Genomic DNA, 18108 nt, shown 5'->3' with positions numbered 1-18108 from the left:
GCAGGGGCTCCCAGGAGAGCTACCCCGTAACCGACCTCTGTCCCCAGGCTGACCCAGTGCGGCCTGGGCCTGGAGCAGCTGATAGTTCTCCTGAGTCTGCTGAGGTGTCCAGTGGGCCTGTTCACTCTCAGGTACTGTCTTCCTTGGTGCCCCTGGGAGGGGCTGGGGGTAAGCACTGGAGAATAGGTCTCCCCAGGACCGTGGCCCCAGCCACATCTTACAACCAAACCCTGCCACTAAGATCCTGCCTGTAGCCCCAGAAACCCCCCTCAGGTACACAGAGAAGCTGCCCTCCTTGCCGTAGGACCTCTGCTTGGGCACTTAAGAAAAAAAAAAAAGGAAACCCCAAAGGACACCCAGCTGAGGTCAGCAGTGACATATAACAGATACCATGTGTGTATGTTCACGAAGATCATTTTATTTTATTTATTTATTTATTTATTTTTACGAAGATCATTTTAAACCTTTCAGAAAAGCAGAAAAGATTATCAACACGTAGAGAAACTAATGTTTAAGACTCATGTTCTTATCAGCTGGGCTTAAGAGCTGTTCAGGGTTCACTGTATTTGCTTCATCTTTTAATTTTTTTTGGCTACATTGTTCTCAAGTTATAGATCTCGTAGAACATTCCTCCTAAACATTTCACCACAAGTTTTTAAAAATAAGCACATTTTCTATATAATCACAGTTGGATGAGGACACCCAGCAGAAATGGAAGCAATTCTGAGTGTTGTGATGACCCAGTCAGATCTCAAAGGTCCCACTGTCCCCAAGTGGGACAACTGGCTGGTCGGACCTCTGATCCAGTCAAGATCCACATTGGCATGGGGGTAGCAATGGCTCTTAGGATTCTCAATCCATGTGTCACCCCCCACCAACTCCTCACTTTCCTCTTTTATGTCACTGACTGTGGTGTCTCTACACTTGCCGGCTCTGTCTGGTTGCTTCCTTCTGATGTCAAAATGCATTTGTTCCTCTAAACCCCTGACTTTTCCGGAATGGAAATTAGATTATAAATGAGATTCAGTTACATATTTGTGCCCAGAAAACTGACCTCACGGCCAGTGCTATGCACTTCTCCACACAGCCAATGATGAGGCCCACGAGGTCTGGTCGTTCTCCAAAATGCCACAGTCTTGCTTACTTGTGCTACAATGCACATAATTAAAAGTTCCCATCTTTCCCAACTTTACGGGTCTGGCTCAGGAGCGTTAAGTACATTCATGTTGGTCTACAGCTGCAACTCTTTTCGTGGGAAACTGACACTTCGTCCCCATTACACAGATCCGCAGTCGCCCCTTCCCCAGCCCCTGGCAGCCACCATCCTACCTTCTGAATCTGGGGGTTTGACTGCTCTAGGGACCTCATGGAAGTGGGATTGTTCAGGATTTATCTTTTTTGTGACTGGCTTGTTTCACTGAGCATCATGTCCTCAGGGTTCATGCATGGTGTAGCACCTGTCAGAGTTTCCTTCCTTTTAAGACTGACTGATGGTGCATTGTAGGTGGATACCCCGTTTCGTGTATGCATCCATCCATCCGTGAACACTTGGGTTATCCGGCCTTTTGGCTAAAGTGCCTGCCTGCAAACACGTGTGTCCACATACCTCTTTGTATCATCTCTGCTTTCAGTTCTTTTGGGTATATACCCAGAATTGCTGGATCACCCGAAATAACGCTTTGAAATAAAACTTTTCCTAACTCTAAAAATAATGCATACTCGTTGTAGAGATTTGTGAAAAATCCAGATGAACATAAGAAAATAGTACTTTGGAGGGGGAAAAAAAAAAGACCTCAACATAACTTCAGAAGCAGAAATATCTTAAACAACTCTTTTTTTTCCTGCTTCTAAATTAATTGCAAGCACATTGTAGAAAGTCCGGAAAAATATTGGAAACGAAGGAAGAAAGGAAGAAACCGTTTGTGAGAATTCTATCATCTAAACAGCCGTCGTTAACTTTTAATATTGTTTTCTTCCCCTCTCCATACGTATTTTTCCTTTTTTTTAATGCAAAATGGGGATGTTTTGTATATGGTTTTATTTCCTTATCCTTGCCATGCAATGCTATACATACCTTTCCTTAAATCTAAAACTATTGCTTAAAAAAAGAATGCGTTCTGTTGGGTTGTTGCAGTGACCATCAGAACAAGGAAGAGGTTAATTTCCTGTTTTATGCTGGTGCCTAGTTGCCTAATTTTTAAATAAGCAAAACCAAAAAGCATCTGAGACCCACTTGGCACCCCTATCCCCTCCCAGCTCACCCTGGGGAGCTTCATCTAGTTCTGCTTCTGTGACAGGGTGGAGGAGCCGTGGGTAGGCAAAGCCGGGGTGCTCGCCCTGCTAAGAGTCTGCACCCAGACCTCAGGCAACATCACTGAAATAAGGTGAGTGGAGGGAGGAGGCCCCTCAGAATTCTTCATCTTTTCATGACTTTTGGGACCATCCCTTAGCTAGACATCAGTCTCTTGCCCTGTAGGGTAATAGCTGTGTCACTAGCAAATTCTCTGGATTGCTAAAATGGCAGAGGCTACACATACGTGTTGGGACTTGTGCAGTAATCAAGCCACAATACCAGAGAGAGGAAGGCAGCCACAGAATTAAGGCAAAGAACTGATGGGGGCACCTGGGTGGCTCAGGGGTTGAGCGTCTGCCTTTGGCTCAGGGTGTGATCCCAGGTCCTGGGATCTAGTCCCACATCAGGGTCCCCTCAGGAAAGCTGCTTCTCCGTCTGCCTGTGTCTCTGCCTCTCTCTGTGTCTCTCATGAATAAATAAATAAAAATTAAAAAAAAAAAGACAACTGATGGATCCCAGCTGGGAGTCCACCCTGGATTGCCTGGTTGCCTGGAAGTGGCCCCTGGATTATTGTAAACACACAATATGGCTCTATGACTAGAGTAGTGACATGGAGTAGCTAAGCACAAAGGCTTTGGAGTCCTACTGACGTATGTCCCGATCCCTACTGGGTCTGGGAGTTCAGAGTCAGTGGACCAGCAGCCCCAGGCGGAGCTCAACCTACATGGCGAGGCTGCTTCAGACCTCACACTGGCTACCCCTTCTCTCCTCAGCATTTCGGAGACCCAGCAGCAGCTCTGTCTCCAGCTGGAGTTTCCCCCTCAGGAGAACCCAGAAGCCGTGACGCTCAGGTGGGGCCTAGTACCTGGGCCCCCAGGGGAGTAGCTGGTGATGGTGTGGGGTAGAGGTACTGCCGCTTCTGATCAGTAGTTCTCGTGCCTTGCTCAGAGCCCTCCGACGTCCAAAGTGTCTGCATGGTCAATGAGGTCTGGCCCAACCTGCCTCTCCATGTTGTCCATCCCCATCCCAAACCTCCATCTTGGCTCCCGTCATCCCCACCACCTTTCAGTCCTCCAACACCACCTTGCTCCCGTTGACCTCAGAGTTTTTGCACAGGCTACTCCTGGACCAGAATGTTCTCTCCTCCACTACCCTCGTCCTCCTTTCCCTGGCTAACTCCCCCTGTCCTTCAGATCTTAGCGTTAACGCTACCACCTGAGGAAGACCCTCTCTGAGCCTCCAGATATAGTCAAGTTCTCCCATGATCCACTCATAGATGCCTGGGTTCACAGCACCCCTAATCCATACAGCACATTTTGGAAATTAAAATGTCACCCCTTTTGAGTGAATGCAGCCCTGCACGTGTACATGTTGGGAACAGACCATAGTGGATCTCAGCCCCAACTCACCTCCTTGGCTGGGTCCCCTTGTGCAGTGAACAGCCTGCGCAGCCATACCAGCTGCCCCATCTAGATCTCTCTTTCATAGCACTTCCTATAATTGAATAGAAAATTGTGGGACTTTATCTCATTAGCATTTATTTGCCCCTAAAAGGTAAGCTCCTTGTAAGAAGAGACTGAGTCACCAGTAGTGACCTAGATGTTCAGTAACTCCTGCCAACGTGTCTACCTCCAGGTTGGCTCACTGTGACCTTGAGACCCACCACAGCCTTCTTGCTGGGCAGCTGATGGAGACATGTGCCAGGCTGCAGCAGCTCAGGTCAGAAGCCTGAAACACCATCTAGGGCCCTGGCTCCTCTGGTCACCCCCAGTGCCCACTCCAGGCCACGTGGGAGAGGCTGGCCAGTCCAGAATGGGAATGAGCAGAACCTGGGGCAGCATTAGTTTCTCTGGCCTTCTTGCTTCCCTTAGCAGGAGAAAATTACACTTGGCCAGTGGGGGAGGGTCCCAGGGTGGTATAGATGCCCCCACCAGGAGCTTTTGGGTGGTTCTTTCCCCTCTCTTGGGCTCCCCATCTCTGTATGATGGATGATCCTGAGATGCATCCAACCTGAAATCCTCTGGAATATGCTCGGGCCTTTTCAGCTTGTCCCAGGTGAACCTCTGCGACTCCAGCTCCCTGCTGCTAAAAAACCTCCTGGTGTCTCTCTCTGAGCTGAAGACATTCAGGTATGCAGCTGAGATGCGCACTCAGTCCCCTGGCCCTGCCCCCTTCTTCCTGCCCTGGGCTCAGAGATATTCTGTGTCCCCACCCCAGGGGCTGGGACTCATGCAGCCCTGGAAATGATATCAGGGCATGTGGTCAATCACATGGCCACATGGCAAGAGTGGTTTCCTTTTCAATGCTTTATCTTTCTCTCTCTCTTTTTTTAACATTTGAAATAACTGTAAACAAACAGAAGGCCTAGAAGCAGTTCCATATACCATTTTCCCAAATTCACCCCTTTGTCTGTATTTTTTTACATCCCCTTTCTCCTGTCCTCCCTCCTTCCTCACCCCTCCCTTCTGTTCTCCTCTTTCCCTCAGAGCCATCTGAAAGTAGTTGCATGAACATGCCCCTTCACCCCTTACGATTTCTGTGAATTTCCTCCTAAGAACTAGGACATTCTCTCCCATAATCCAGTAAAAGCATAAAATGCAGGAAATTTAACATTGGTACACTGTCGTTATCAAAATTACCACTCATGGAGTGCCTGGGTGGCTCAGTCAGTTAAGCATCTGCCTTTGGCTCAGGTCATGATCCCTGGGTCCTGGGATCGAGCCCTGCATCAGGCTCCCTGCTCAGCAAAGAGCCTGCTTCTCCCTCTCCCTCTGATGCTGCCCCTGGTTGTGCTCTCAATCTCTCTCTCTCTCTGTCAAATAAATAAATAAAATCTTTTAAAAAGAAACAAAAAACCTACTTTTCATATTCCAATTTTGCCAAATGCTTTTGTCAAGTTGTTTGTTGCATTTTTTTTTTCCAGTCCTGGATTCCACCTAGGATCACAGGCTGCACTTAGTTGTCATTTGCCTTTGGTCTCCAACTTGGAATGGTCCTTAGCCCCTCTTTGTCTTACATGATATTGTCATGACATTTACCTGTCAGGGATTTTGTAAAAAGTCCTTCAGTTTGGCTTCCATGTTTCTTCAGGTTTAGATTTAGGCTCTGCACATGGGGCAGAAATCTCCCAGAGGCAATGTGCTCTTCTTGGGAGGCACATGTTGTCTCTTTGTGCCCTGACGGGTGATGGTAACTGTGATCACCTGGTGAAGGTGGTGTCAGCCAGGTTTCTTCCCCTGCAAAGCTACTGTTTTCCCTTTCTAATTAATCCATATCTTGTAGGAAGATACTTTAAGACTATGTAGATACCCTGTCCTTGCTCATACTGTCATTTACTGATTTCAACCTCCATTGATAATTCTTGCCTGAACCAAATGTCACTATGATGGTTGCAAAATGGAGCTTTCCTAACTTTTAATTCTGTTTTAATCCAATGGAATGCATCAAGGAGGTGTCTTTTTGGTGCCAGTGTATCTTTAACACTTCTCTAATACTTGCTGCTTACTTTTTTGTCATTTAAATGAAGATGCAGAGCTTGTGGTAAAAGATCATAGCTAGCTAGACCTCACAGGGATGCCCAACTATGGCACACGTGGTGAAGTTGCTGCCTATAAATGGGTTAGGGAAATATTCAACTAGTCCAAGCTAAGTTTAATCATTCCACAGTGGGGGAGATTTATGAAGGGAAAGAGGCCCCTTCTTCCTATCCCTCCCCTCTTCCTTGCCCTCTACTACCCCATCCAGGGCTCTCAAGACCAAGAGCCCCTGCCTGACCCATTGCCCTTTGACCCCCACCAGACTGACCTCCAGCTGTATGAGCTCCAAGGGCCTGGCCCACCTGACATTTGGCCTGAGAAACTGCCACCACCTGGAGGAGCTGGAGTGAGTCACAGTGGGGGGATCCAGGAAGGGACGGCCCAGCTGAGGGCAGGGGTGGAGAGGACAGTTGCGCCTTTGGCAAGGTGGGTGGTGGGACTTCAGCCTATCACTTTGCTCCCTGATGAAGCCCAGCAATCCTGCAACCCTGCGTGTGGCCTGGGAAAGCTAAGCACCATCTTCTTGGTCTCAACTTATCAGTCATAAGAATAACTGTGCCTGTCTGGTCTTGGACTATCTCACATAAAATGTAAAATGAGGATCATCACCCTTCTCTGCCAGGGGTAGCTATAGGTGTCAGAGTACAGAGAGGGCTATGGGGCCGAAGGAATCACTGCGTGTGTGTGTGTGTGTGTGTCCCTTGTCCCTGGCTTCTTCTTTTTGCAGCCCTCATTCAGGGCATCCTTTCTCAGCTGGGTCAGCTTGTGATGGCCATGCCCCCTCCTCAGGGACCCCAAAACCTGGCCCTTGGAGCTAGCAGTGCCCTGATGGTCCAGGATCTGCAGACCCCGAGCTGCCCTCCTGAAGGCACTAAGAGACTGGGGCAGGGGGGTGGTGGGTGGGAGTGGGCATCCTTGTGAAGTCTAGCTAGTCCCTCTTCTAGTGAGAGAGCTCATCTCCAGGAGCCGAGCAGGCTTGTCTAACACTCACCTCGTACTTGGTCCCCTCCAGCTTGTCCAACAATCAGTTTGGTGAGGAGGACACTGAAGTCCTGATGACGGTCCTTGAGGGCAAGTGCTGGCTGAAGAAGCTCGAGTAAGTGATGGGGGGGGGGAGGGGGGAAGGGGGGGAGGAGCTGGAAGTAAGGCTAGGAACTTTTGCAGCTCTTGTGAAAACAAACCATGACATCCCTGAATGGATAGAGGTGAGCCAAAAGCCCTCCCTTTTACTCCCTTACCTGGGCTCTGAGTGTCATGAAAATGCTTGATCACTGGAAACAAATACTCAAACTGACCCAAGTCAGAAATTTAGTGGCTCGTGTCACAGGAAATTACAAGGAATCTAACTTCAGGCATAGCTATATCCAGGTCTGTATTTGTTCTCTCTCTCTGCTCCCTCCTTACCCCCATCTTGACTTCATTGCCAGGCAGGACATCCCTGCAGCTGCAGGTTCACTTCCTACCAACTTTGCAGAAAGGGAGCACCTTTCTCTGTGTAGTTATAACTCAAAGCTCTAGATGATTCTCACTGGTCTAGCTCAGGTCACAAGCTCACCCCTAAGCCAATCACACGGTATTTTGAGTGGCCAGATCTGGGTCACATACTCACCCAACTATCTGGTCTTGAGGGGCTGGTGGTGTTTCAGGGTGCTAATGTCAGAAGAAGGGGACACAAACTCTGGGCAAATTAGACCCATAGACATCCACTGCTACTTGCTTACAATCATTTCCTTAGTAACTGGCAACTTCTTTACTCTCAACTATAATTTGGAGTCACCAAGTTCCAGAAAGACAAGAAACAGTCTCAGTATGAAGGGTCAGTGAGTGTCTCCCCGCCACCATGCCCAGACATAACAGCATTTAGAGAGACCCTTTTATTGGGCATCTACTTTTAATCTCAAAGTTCACTTGGTGACCAAAAATATACACTGGTTATAAAAAGTTTCATAGTTACAGAAATAAGTAACAAAGGACATGACATCCTCCAGTGGCGACATCCTCCAGTGGCGACATCCTCCTGGGAAAACTGCTGTGAATGAGCAGTTTGTGAATTTCCCTCTGGATTTGTTTCAACATGTGTTTTGAATATAATTGAAAAGTAGCCTTCTGACTTTTTGCTCATTAACAATAAAATTCTCCCATTTTTGTCCCTTTTTGCTGGGGACCAGGGCATGGATGGTATTGAAGAGACCTTTAACCAGAGGACCCACATGTCTTTCTCCTGAGCTGTTTCTTTGGCCTCCCCCCATGTGCCTTCACCTCTGCTCAGCCTCCCTTCCTTCTGGAAGCTTTTGTTCTGGCAGAGAGAGGGGGTTGTTGGAGGCCCAATGAGGTCATTGATTGGCTCATGCACGCATTTGACAGGTATTTACCCAGGGGCCCAGGACTCGGAGCTGGAGGTACTGCAGAGAACAGGACAGATGTGGGACCCTTCTCTGGTGTCCCAGGCAGCCAGTGCTCCTCCTTGCCTCTCACCTCCTCAGACGCCTCAACTATAAAATGGGCATAATGAAGGAAGGGGGATGGATCCGCACTGCCCAGACACCTCCTCTGGTTTCAGAGCTGTCATTTCTGAGTGTCTCCTCTCTGCCAGGCAGCTTTCCTTGAACCTCTGGCTGACTTCTTCCACCTGTCCATCTGTGGCCAAATAGAGGCAAGGACCATGGTTAGGGGCCACACCACCCAGGTTTAATTCTTGGTAGGGTGTCCATCTGTCCCAGTTTCCCCGAGGCTGAGAGTCCCGCATCCTGGAGCCCCCCTCAATTCTAGGCAGACCAGGGCACCTATGAATGTGTGAGCTTGGGCAAGTTACTTAGCTTCTCTATGCTTTTCTCCCCATCTTAACTTTGGAGATGATAGCTATATCTACTTACCTCCTAGGCTTGTGGCAAGGATTAAATGAGATAATATATATTAGGACCTCAGAACAGAGCCTGGCACAGAGTTCACACTCTGCAAGTACTGGCTACTATTTATTGTTAATATTATTATTATTATTATTATTATTATTATTAATCTTTCCTGCCCAGCCTGGGGCCTACAGGAGTGTGATCCCATGGGTGATGCATAGGTGGGGTCCAGGAATGGGAGTCTATGGACTTGGGTCCTGTTCCCAATGCTTCTCCTTTCCATAATGCTCTGAGCCTCAGTGTGCCTCATCTGTAAAATGGGGACAAGAGAGTTCCACTCCTCAGGACGGCCCTGAGCTCAGTGCTGGGCCTATAGTTTATGTCCGCTGTGTGGTTGCTAGGATTCCTGGTCAGCAGTCTGGGTCTGGTGTGATTCAGAACATAAAACTGCTGCCCGGGAAGTCTTAATTTGTGCAGAGAAATGGCCTTTGGATGTCTCATGCGGTTTTGTTTTATACAATGAGAATGAGTCTGCTCTGTGTGACTGTAAGTGGCTATCTTGGAGGTCCTTGGGTATTGCTAAATGCCAGAGCCTCCAGACTGGATGGGGCCTTGGTCTCTGCACCTGGGACCCAGCCCCAGCGATACCAAGTCCTCCTCTGACCTCCTCTTTTGCAGCCTCAGCCATCTCCCACTAGGCAGCTCCACCCTGGCCATGTTCACTCAAGGACTAAGCCACATGACCCTCCTACAGAGCCTCCGGTAAGTGGCCAAGTAACCCCATAGGAATGAGTGGGGGGGACATGTTCCCCAGCTCTTTTGGGACCACCGGCCCAGGGAAGCACGAGGGGCCCTTCCATAAGGCCCCCCGTGACTCCTACCCCAGGGACATTGCTGCCATCCTGGGCTGATGCCCACTGCTCTTGCCTTTCAATGCCACCAACTCCCTCCTGATGACAGAAGGGACCTGATGGGTTTGGAGCCCAGTCCTGGAATAGCCCTTGACATGCACAAATTCACCCTGTGTTCTTGCTCACATTTCTGATGCCACACGCCTGGGTTGCCTAGATTCTGCATTTCCAACAAGCTCCCACGTGATACCAATTCTAGGGGAACCAACCACACTCCAGGCAATGAGGGTCTAGACTCTGATTTGGTGACCTCGACATTCTCCACTTGGGCCCCTGGCCACCCTGATGAATAGATAAAACACGTTCTTTTCTTGAGATTTTTCAAAACATAAAATGTGGCAACTAAGAAGAAACCCAAGCAACAACACAAAGCATGGCTTTGCTTCTCCCCCAGTCCCCGCCCCAGGCTGGCCAGAGGAGTGCGCGGCCAACGAGGTCAGAGAGTTCTGGGATGAGGTCATTTCATCCCAAATTAATTGTTAGAAAGGCACTTCGCTGAAGTTCAGTTTGTGAAGTGAAAGAACACAAAGCAATCTTCAAACACTCGACATGGGGCCGAGTTCACCTCCACTGGTTTGGTTTGTTCTGTTTTTTCCACACTCGTGGAGGCAGAGCAAGGTCAGGGTGCAGAAAAGACAATAAACTGGCTTTCTGGAAAAGCCCAGCATTTGCCCAGATTAGGACACCTATGCCGTGGAGACATGAATTGCCTGAATTGTGGAGGCCGTGTGTAATTGGCATTGAGCTGGGGTGGCCTGGAGCTCCTGACACAGAGGCTGAGGCAAAGCCTGGCCAGACCAAAATAATGTGTCCACTTCCCCTCGGGGCGGGGGAGTGGGGAGCTCTGGGCTTTCATGTCTACTGTGCCTGGAAGTCATGAGCGGTCCTTGGCCAGCCATGGCTCCTTCCTGGGCTCAGTTTTTTCATCTGGACTTGCCACCTTGCCTGTCCCCCTCTCCAACCCTTGAAGCTGATCGATTGGCATCTGGGTTCCCAGTTGTGTAAAAGCTTTGCAAAGCACCTGCAAAGGCCTCTGGTCCTGACCACAGCCTCTGCTTCTCCAGGCTGAGCAGGAACGGTATTTGTGATGTCGGCTGCCACCAACTTTCCGAGGCCCTCAGAGCTGCCATGAGCTTGAAGGAGCTGGGGTGAGTTCCTCATCCCTCCCCCAACCAAAGACAATTTCGGCAGGGTCAGATGATGAAAGCAAAGGGCTCCTTGATTGAGTATGCCCTGCCCGGCTTAGTCCCATTGCTTTCAGCCACTTCCCACTGCCTGATCCCAGGCCTAGACCGTCAGGAGACCCCAAGATAGGATGTGAGAGTGTGGATGGCAGCAAGAGGGACTCAGGTCAGACACTGGGGAGAACATCCTAAACAGAAGACAAGAGGGTGAAGGGCTCAGCTGACACAGCAGGAGGGGACTCCCTCCAGACAGCAGCCTCCTCTTCTGTTCTGGGAGGGGAGATGTGGACAATATGACCTGTGTGGCAGGCGGATTGCGCCAATTCTCTACTGTTCTCTCCCCAAGCTTGAGCCACAACCAGATCAGAGACACCGGTGCCCAGCACTTAGCTGCTGTCCTACCAGGACTGCCGGAGCTCAGGAAGATAGAGTGAGTAGTCAGTCCTGCTGATAAGGGCCCTCAGTAGCCACGCCGTGATCTGGGGACACACTGGCCCCAGCTCACGGTGACATTCCTCCCCCCAACGTCACAGTCCAAGTGGTGGGGCTGGGCTGGCTCCTGGCCCCACCGACTTCGGGACCTTCAGCCAGCCCAGGCCGGGCTCCTCTCTGGCCCTTTCTGCCCCATCAGGCTGAGAAGGTGTGTGGCGGGGGGTGCGGTCTCTTGGGGCCCTAGCAGATGCAGTGCGTGGGGGGACGTGAGGGTCCCAGGGTCTAACATCCGTCCTCCTCAGCCTCTCAGGGAATGGCATTGGTCCAGCTGGAGGGACGCGGCTGGCAGAGTCCCTCACCCTCTGCAGGCACTTGGAGGAGCTGATGTGAGTGTGCCCGCCGGCGGCCCTCCGCCCCGAGCGTCCCCCACTCCTCCTGGCCCTCATGTCCCCTGGTGGGCACAGGGCAGTGCAGGGATGGGGAGCCAGACAGCCCGGTGCTCACCTCATCCCTCTCCTCTTCCAGGCTTGGCTACAACGTCCTGGGGGATACCACAGCCCTGGGCCTGGCCCAGGGACTGCCCTGCTGCCTGAGGGTCCTGCAGTGAGTGTCCTCCCCATCCCTTCAGGCAGGGGTGCCCTGGGGCCACTAGGGCATCAAGGCCCCCCTGGCTGAGCAGCCCTGCCTTAGGTCAGAGCGGGGGATGTACCGGGGCCAGCTGCCCCCACCCTGCCCACTCCTCCCCTGCCTCTGAAGGCTGGGGCAGGGCAGGCAGGAGACCCGGCCTTGTCCTGGGTCGCCACCAGCCCCTTCTGGGCTGTCGGCCAAGCCACTACCCCTTCTGAGTCTCAGTTTCCTTGTCTACAAAAGAAGCACAATGGTCTCTGCTCGGCTTGGCATGTCCCTGAGCCAGTCTGAGGGCTGAGGGCGAGTAAGGCAGTGTCAGCAAAGGGTGGGCGGGAGAAAAAACACTGGTTTATGCCAGGATCTCACTGGAGCCCCCACAGCAGCCCCAGGCCCGGGTTTCTATTCCCTCTATCTTCCGGGCAAGGAGACTAAAGCCAGGAGATGCATGGAGAGCTTACTTTACTTACTCATGAAACAGCCAGGCCTCCTTGAACTTAGGATTTTACACCCAAAAGCCAGGGTGCTTAATACCCACCGGGTCCTGTGTGGATGGGGAGGGGGCTTGGGGTGGCAGTTACCTGGATGGTCTGATGGTGTGGCCTGAAACTGCTGAGTGTGGGGGTTCTGGGAAGGCTCCCAACCCCCACACCTGGTCCTCCAGGCTCCCCTCACCCACTCCCCTTCCCCCAGCCTGCCGTCTAGCCGTCTGGGCCCAAAGGGAGCGCTGAGCCTGAGCCAGGCCCTGGATGGATGCCCACATGTGGAAGAGATCAGGTGAGCAGGGGCCTGGAGCATGGGCACAGGGGCAGCCAGGGAGGATCTGGGGGCTCCTCTCACAGGTGTCTCGCTGCCCTACAGCTTGGCAGAGAACAGTCTGGCCAGAGGGGTCCTGCATTTCTGTCAGGGGCTCCCCCTGCTGAGGCAGATAGAGTAAGTAGCCTCTTGAGACTACCTGGGGAGCTGGGGTGGGGTAAGGGCAGCCCTTGTCTCTGGCACCTGGGAAGGCCTGTGAAGTAACAGAGGCCTCAGGTATAGGGGAGCTTCCTAAGGTTCCCTCCTGCCCCCCAACCCTGGCCACTCCTCTCCTTCCTGCTCTGATTGCACCGTTAGCAGAGGGCAGGCTGGCTGGAGACGCCCCTGACCCAGACACCCTCCTTCCCGCCCTCTTCTTTGTCTCCAGCCTGGTTTCGTGTGAGATCGACAACCACACCGCCAAGCCCCTGGCTGCCAGCCTGGTGCTCTGCCCAGCCCTGGAAGAAATCCTGTGAGTGCTGGGAGAAGCGGGGCACCTGGGGTCCTGGCCTGCCTGCCAGCCATGGTCTGCCTAGAGCTGGTCCCCTCCCTCCCTGACCAGTGCCCCATCTGTAAACGGGGAGGGTCATTCCTACTTAAACTCCCTCTCTAGGAAGTTTTAACATTTTGGCTGTGAGTACTATTGGGCAAGTCCGTTCAGGCTCTGCTGCTTTTTTCTTCACTGTGGAGTGGCCGAGGGAGGTAGGCTAGCTGGTGTCCAAAAGCTCTTTGCCCCTGACCTTCCTTTGGGAGGCGGCTGGATAGATCACGTCTCCTGGCTTCCGGAGCTTCAATTTACAAACCACCCGTTGGTAGTGAAGAATGCTTGAAACCAGCATGACCCCCGCCCTGCCTGCTGGCCATGCCCACCTCCCTCTTGGCAATCAGAGGCACTCTGACCTTGGGCAGCTCTGCCACAGGGAGAGATGCACTACCAGGACTGGGCTGGGCCCCTGACTACACAATGGAACAAAATGCTGTTTCCTAAGGTACAGGACACAGGGGATTCTAAGAGGCTACTAGGTTTGCATCTTAAAAGTTCTCATCCTTCTCATTCATTACATGACACCGAAGACCAAGTCTCACATCCATGCTAAGGTATCTTTAACACCTAATGCTGGTGATTTTCCTTATTTATTTTGATCAGCCAAAAAATATTGTGTACCATAGAGCAGATCATTACTTTATATCAAAGATAAATTCGAGACTAGCTAGTGCAACCTAATTGCCATGGTCCTGAAATACCACCATGCCAGAGAGTTAAGTGTCTCAATGCTTGAATTTGTTCTGCTTCAGTTTTTCTTCATGGGTGTCCTTTTGTAACCAGCAGGGGGCAGGCCACAGGCTCAGCACCTGAGGAAGGACACAGGATCCCGCTAGAAGTCAATACTGTTGTCTGCGCCGTATTTATCGTTATAACTACCTACTGTTTAGGGTTGTCAGTGAAGGTTTCCCATTGATAGTAGTGATAAGTGTTCCCTGAGATTAATTTCTTAAAGTGAAAAAAAAAAAGCAGGGTGGGGAAGACTACTTTAAAGAAAAATGGGCTGCATGAATAGGGCAAATATTATGATGGAATATTAGGGTGGAAGTTTGCATCAGGACATGGTTGCTGCAGACCATGTGCTCTGAATTCTCTCAACAGCCAGATCCCAGGCTGTCTGGGTTCCTGAGGAATGATGACCAGCTCAAAATGGGAATGGGGGGAGGAAGGGACCACCTATGCCCTGAAAAGTCTTCGGGGAGAGCCCACAAGCACACCATCAAGTGGCCTTTCTTGCACCTGCCTGGCAGCCTCCACTGCTGGCCCCCAGCCCTCCCCACCTGCCTCCTTGTCTCTACCCCTGGGCCTCAAGGATCTCCTGCCACTGACCTCAGGACCCCTCCCCTGCAGGCTGTCCTGGAATCTGCTCGGGGACGAGGCGGCTGCCGAGTTGGCCCGGGTCCTGCCGCAGATGGGCCGGCTGAAGAGAATGGAGTATGAGGGGCACATCCTGGGAAACCGGAACTGGGGGAGGATGCGAAGGGGAACCTCTATCCTGGGGAAAGCCAAGAGGCTGCTGGGTCAGGCCCCTGCCTGCCAGGAAGCCCTCCCTGAGTTACATGTTCTAGTCCAAGCCCCTGCCGACCTTAGCTCTCCCTGGGTCTCAGCCTTCAGCCTTCCTGCTGCACTGTTGTTTGTTGGGTTCCATAAGCATCTTGGCCTGGGGTCAGGGGGGCATAGGGGAACCCATCCCCCACACTCATGCCAGTTTCTCCCTTTTCCCTTTCTCTGCTCTCCGTTGCGAAGCCTGGAGAAGAATCGGATCACAGCTTGTGGAGCCTGGCTCCTGGCTGAAGGGCTGGCACAAGGGTCTGGCATCCAAGTCATTCGGTAAAAAGGGCTCACAGGGGCAGAGATGGTGGGTGGGAGGCCTCGCCAACCTCTACAATGTAAGGGGAACTCCCTGTAGAAGGAGGCAAAACCCAGGTTGGGGATTATCAGAGGAGACTTGGATCTCTCCACCAAGAATTCGGCAGCGAGCAGACCTAGATCAAATCCCAGCTCTGCCATTTGCCAATTATGTAACTTTGTGTCAGTGACTCGACCTCTCTTGACCTCAATTTCCTCATCTGTAAAATGGGCTCAATGATAATATCTACCTCTGACAGTTGCTGTGAGGACCAAACAATTATATAAAGCACTGAGCACAATCCCTAGCACATAGTAAGCACTGAAAATGGTATCATCACAGCCACGACATACAGCTGTATAGGTTGTGTACTGTACAAGGGCACTGCCTCTAAGGGACGCCATTCATATAGTTGATATGCTGGATTTCTAGTAAATGGGAGTGAAGTGTCTTGTCCTATAGAAATCGGTATCTCATGACAATGTCAAATGATGGAAGTATAGTCTTGAATAAATGGGAGCTTTTTCCTTCTTGCACATATGTATCATATGAGCATGATCCTGGCTGGGATCACGAGCTTCTAGGGATGAAGACTGAGTGGGAAAAGTCAGGAAGTGGGTGTGGAGGACACCATTTCCCTAGAGTAGCCATGCTGGTCTAACCCACCTCTGTCGGGGCATGGCTCTTCGTCCTCTTGGGCTTTCCCATCTGTAGATAGGACAGCAGATGGAGACGAAAGGAGGAGCCAACAGCTCCTATAGCTGAGTGCCTGCCCTTGTGCCCTACAGCCTCTGGAACAATCCCATCTCCCCCACCATGGTCCAGCATCTACAGAGCCAGGAGCCCAGGCTGGACTTCGCTTTCTTCGACAAATAGCCGCAAGCCCTTCAGGGTACTTGATGGCCTCCTCAAGATCCTTTGAGTCCAGCCAAGTGAAGCCAACTTCCACTCACCAGGACAGAGGGCTCAGGAAAAGAGCCTCAGCTGGGTGCCTCTGTGTGCTGTCCCGGGAGGGAGGGCAATATTTGTCAGGCTAGAATCTTCAGCAAGGGACCAGGGGCCTAGTATGACCAGGAGACTACCCTGTATTGCATGGAACACACATGACCAGTCAGGAACAGTCGCACTATGTGAAAGTGTCATGATGTGGTATGTGACACAGAAGGCCACATGAGGCCGAATCCTATGCAAGGTTACCTGGGACTTGCAGTATGGCCCGTGGGCCAGTGGCATGGGTCCTGGCACCACATGTGGCAGGACATGTGGTCTGTGGTTCATATATGACATGTGATGAATGTTCCCATCATATGACATGGCTGGCCAGGTACCCTCAGGCTGGTATAAAATCTAATTTATGACTTTTTAAAAGGCAAGTATGTATTTATACATTGCATTTTCAGAGTAGCTAGCTAAGCCAGGGAATGTTCTCCACCCAGAAATGGGATGAGGAGAGTGTCCAAGCACTGACTAGCCCAGTGGCCTGAGGGCCAAGCCAGGGACTTGGCCACGAGGCTTTTGGATGAGTCCCCTCTTGCCTCAAGCCTCTGTGTCCCCACTTGTAAATGGGATGACTCTCCTCCTCTTAAATGCTGGATTCCAAAGACTTTGAGCCCAGATCTAGATACAGGGCTTGGGAATGGACAGGCCAAGTCTAACCTGTGTAATGGAAAAGGCCAAGTCTAAGGGTGTGGGGGCAGGAACTACCAAGATGATCAGGCAAGGCCACTGGGTTCAGCCACTACCTCAGCAGGATCCGGGTGAGCTCCCAGGGGCTGCACGTGCTATGTGATGTATTTGTTACTTTCAAGAAGGCCCAAGGATGGCCCTTCCACACTTTAAGCCAAATTAGACCAATAAATGTGGATCGTGTCTTAGCCTCTACCCTGAGTCTGATGTGTCCTGCTAATACCCAAGGTCAGGAGTGGTTTACCCCCTGCCCCAGGGACTGGAGAGAAGGACAGACCACAGAGAGGTGAACAGACAGGAGCACAGGCTTAGGAGTCAGGAGACGTGGGGCCAAGTGCAGACCCTGTCTCCGTATGGTCATGGGCTTGTGGGCAAGTTGCCTCCCCACTCCGGACTCAAGTCAGCAGCACCAAGAGGATATTATACAAGCTCAAGGTGTTAGAAACATTCTTTGTTTGACTTGCATTAAATTTAAACTCGTTTCTGAATCAATCGTCAGTATTTAAAATTGAGAACTTTTACATGAAAATCCAGATCTTCAGCTTTCATTAGGGTGTTTGGCCCCACGTCCCCACTCAAGAGTAATCGGTGGAGTCTTTTGACCATGCCCTTTACATATAGCACACATCTCTGTTTGCCACAGTCCCCACCACTCCCCAATATTGCCCCTCCCTTTCGCTGTTTGCCTGGTCCTTGTGAAGGCCTAGAATCTCCTGACCTGGAAGTGTTCCCTGGTGGGTGGGACATAAAAAAATATGGCTTTGGAAGTCAGAGGGGCGTGGAATGGACTGTGACTTGACTGCTTGTTGCTGGTCTTCGGAGACAGAAACTATTTCTGGACTTGAGTTAGTAACACCCCCTGGCCTCCAGGACCTTTGGGGGCTTGCAGGAAGCATGGTATACAAAGTCCCTAGTAGGCAGCAGGACTGGTGACATGCTACTTCCCTTCCCCCTTTAGAGTTGAATATCATATGAGGTGCAGAGATACTTGAAATGACAGGAGAATAGCACCCACTCTGTCACCTGCCTGTGGGCTGAACAAGTTGATGGCTGGAGAGCTTTCCTCCAGAGCTGCACCCCACTCTGAGAAGGCGCCAGGCAGGGTGCAGTTGCGGCCTAGCGCCACTGGAGGGCAGGTTGGCCCACTGGGGATTCCTGAGATTACTTCCTTTGCCATTCCACCCAGAATGGGGTTAAGAGGTGATGCTGAGAGCTGCTCCCACCTGGTCTAGGAGCCTGGGATGTTCTGCCTGCCGGAGGCTCACCTGGATGGCTCAACCCTGACCTTTGCCGCCCTCCGTGTTGTCCCTGGTCGCCCGCCGAGCGTGAGGAGAAAGTCCTCCGGCCAAGTGCCAAGCACCCACACCCCGCAGGAGGACACTCTTATGGCAGGTGTACCCTGCCC

The 18108-nt window shown here is 51.5% G+C and overlaps 1 protein-coding gene across 9 annotated transcripts in view; it reads left to right on the top strand.

Annotated features, from left to right (window-relative positions):
* Positions 1 to 16898, top strand: part of NLRC5 (NLR family CARD domain containing 5) — a 79297-nt gene extending 62399 nt beyond the window's left edge. For all 9 annotated transcript variants that reach the window (XM_072827000.1, XM_072827006.1, XM_072827002.1 and 6 more), the window contains 18 exons: positions 48 to 131; positions 2298 to 2384; positions 3067 to 3144; positions 3929 to 4012; positions 4339 to 4422; positions 6092 to 6175; positions 6842 to 6925; positions 9357 to 9440; positions 10654 to 10737; positions 11120 to 11203; positions 11508 to 11591; positions 11731 to 11808; positions 12523 to 12606; positions 12691 to 12762; positions 13013 to 13096; positions 14519 to 14602; positions 14915 to 14998; positions 15806 to 16898. In XM_072827000.1, coding sequence (XP_072683101.1) covers positions 48 to 131; positions 2298 to 2384; positions 3067 to 3144; positions 3929 to 4012; positions 4339 to 4422; positions 6092 to 6175; positions 6842 to 6925; positions 9357 to 9440; positions 10654 to 10737; positions 11120 to 11203; positions 11508 to 11591; positions 11731 to 11808; positions 12523 to 12606; positions 12691 to 12762; positions 13013 to 13096; positions 14519 to 14602; positions 14915 to 14998; positions 15806 to 15893 — 1495 coding nt within the window. In that variant the 3' untranslated portion in view covers positions 15894 to 16898. The remainder of the gene's footprint in view (positions 1 to 47; positions 132 to 2297; positions 2385 to 3066; positions 3145 to 3928; positions 4013 to 4338; positions 4423 to 6091; positions 6176 to 6841; positions 6926 to 9356; positions 9441 to 10653; positions 10738 to 11119; positions 11204 to 11507; positions 11592 to 11730; positions 11809 to 12522; positions 12607 to 12690; positions 12763 to 13012; positions 13097 to 14518; positions 14603 to 14914; positions 14999 to 15805) is intronic.
* The last annotated feature ends 1210 nt before the right edge of the window (positions 16899 to 18108 follow it).

This window comes from Canis lupus, chromosome 5, assembly GCF_048164855.1.
Source record: "Canis lupus baileyi chromosome 5, mCanLup2.hap1, whole genome shotgun sequence".
In the NCBI taxonomy this organism is placed as follows: Eukaryota; Metazoa; Chordata; class Mammalia; order Carnivora; family Canidae; genus Canis; species Canis lupus.
The sequence above is the reverse complement of the archived record's forward strand: the minus strand, read 5'-3'. Positions and strand labels throughout refer to the sequence as shown.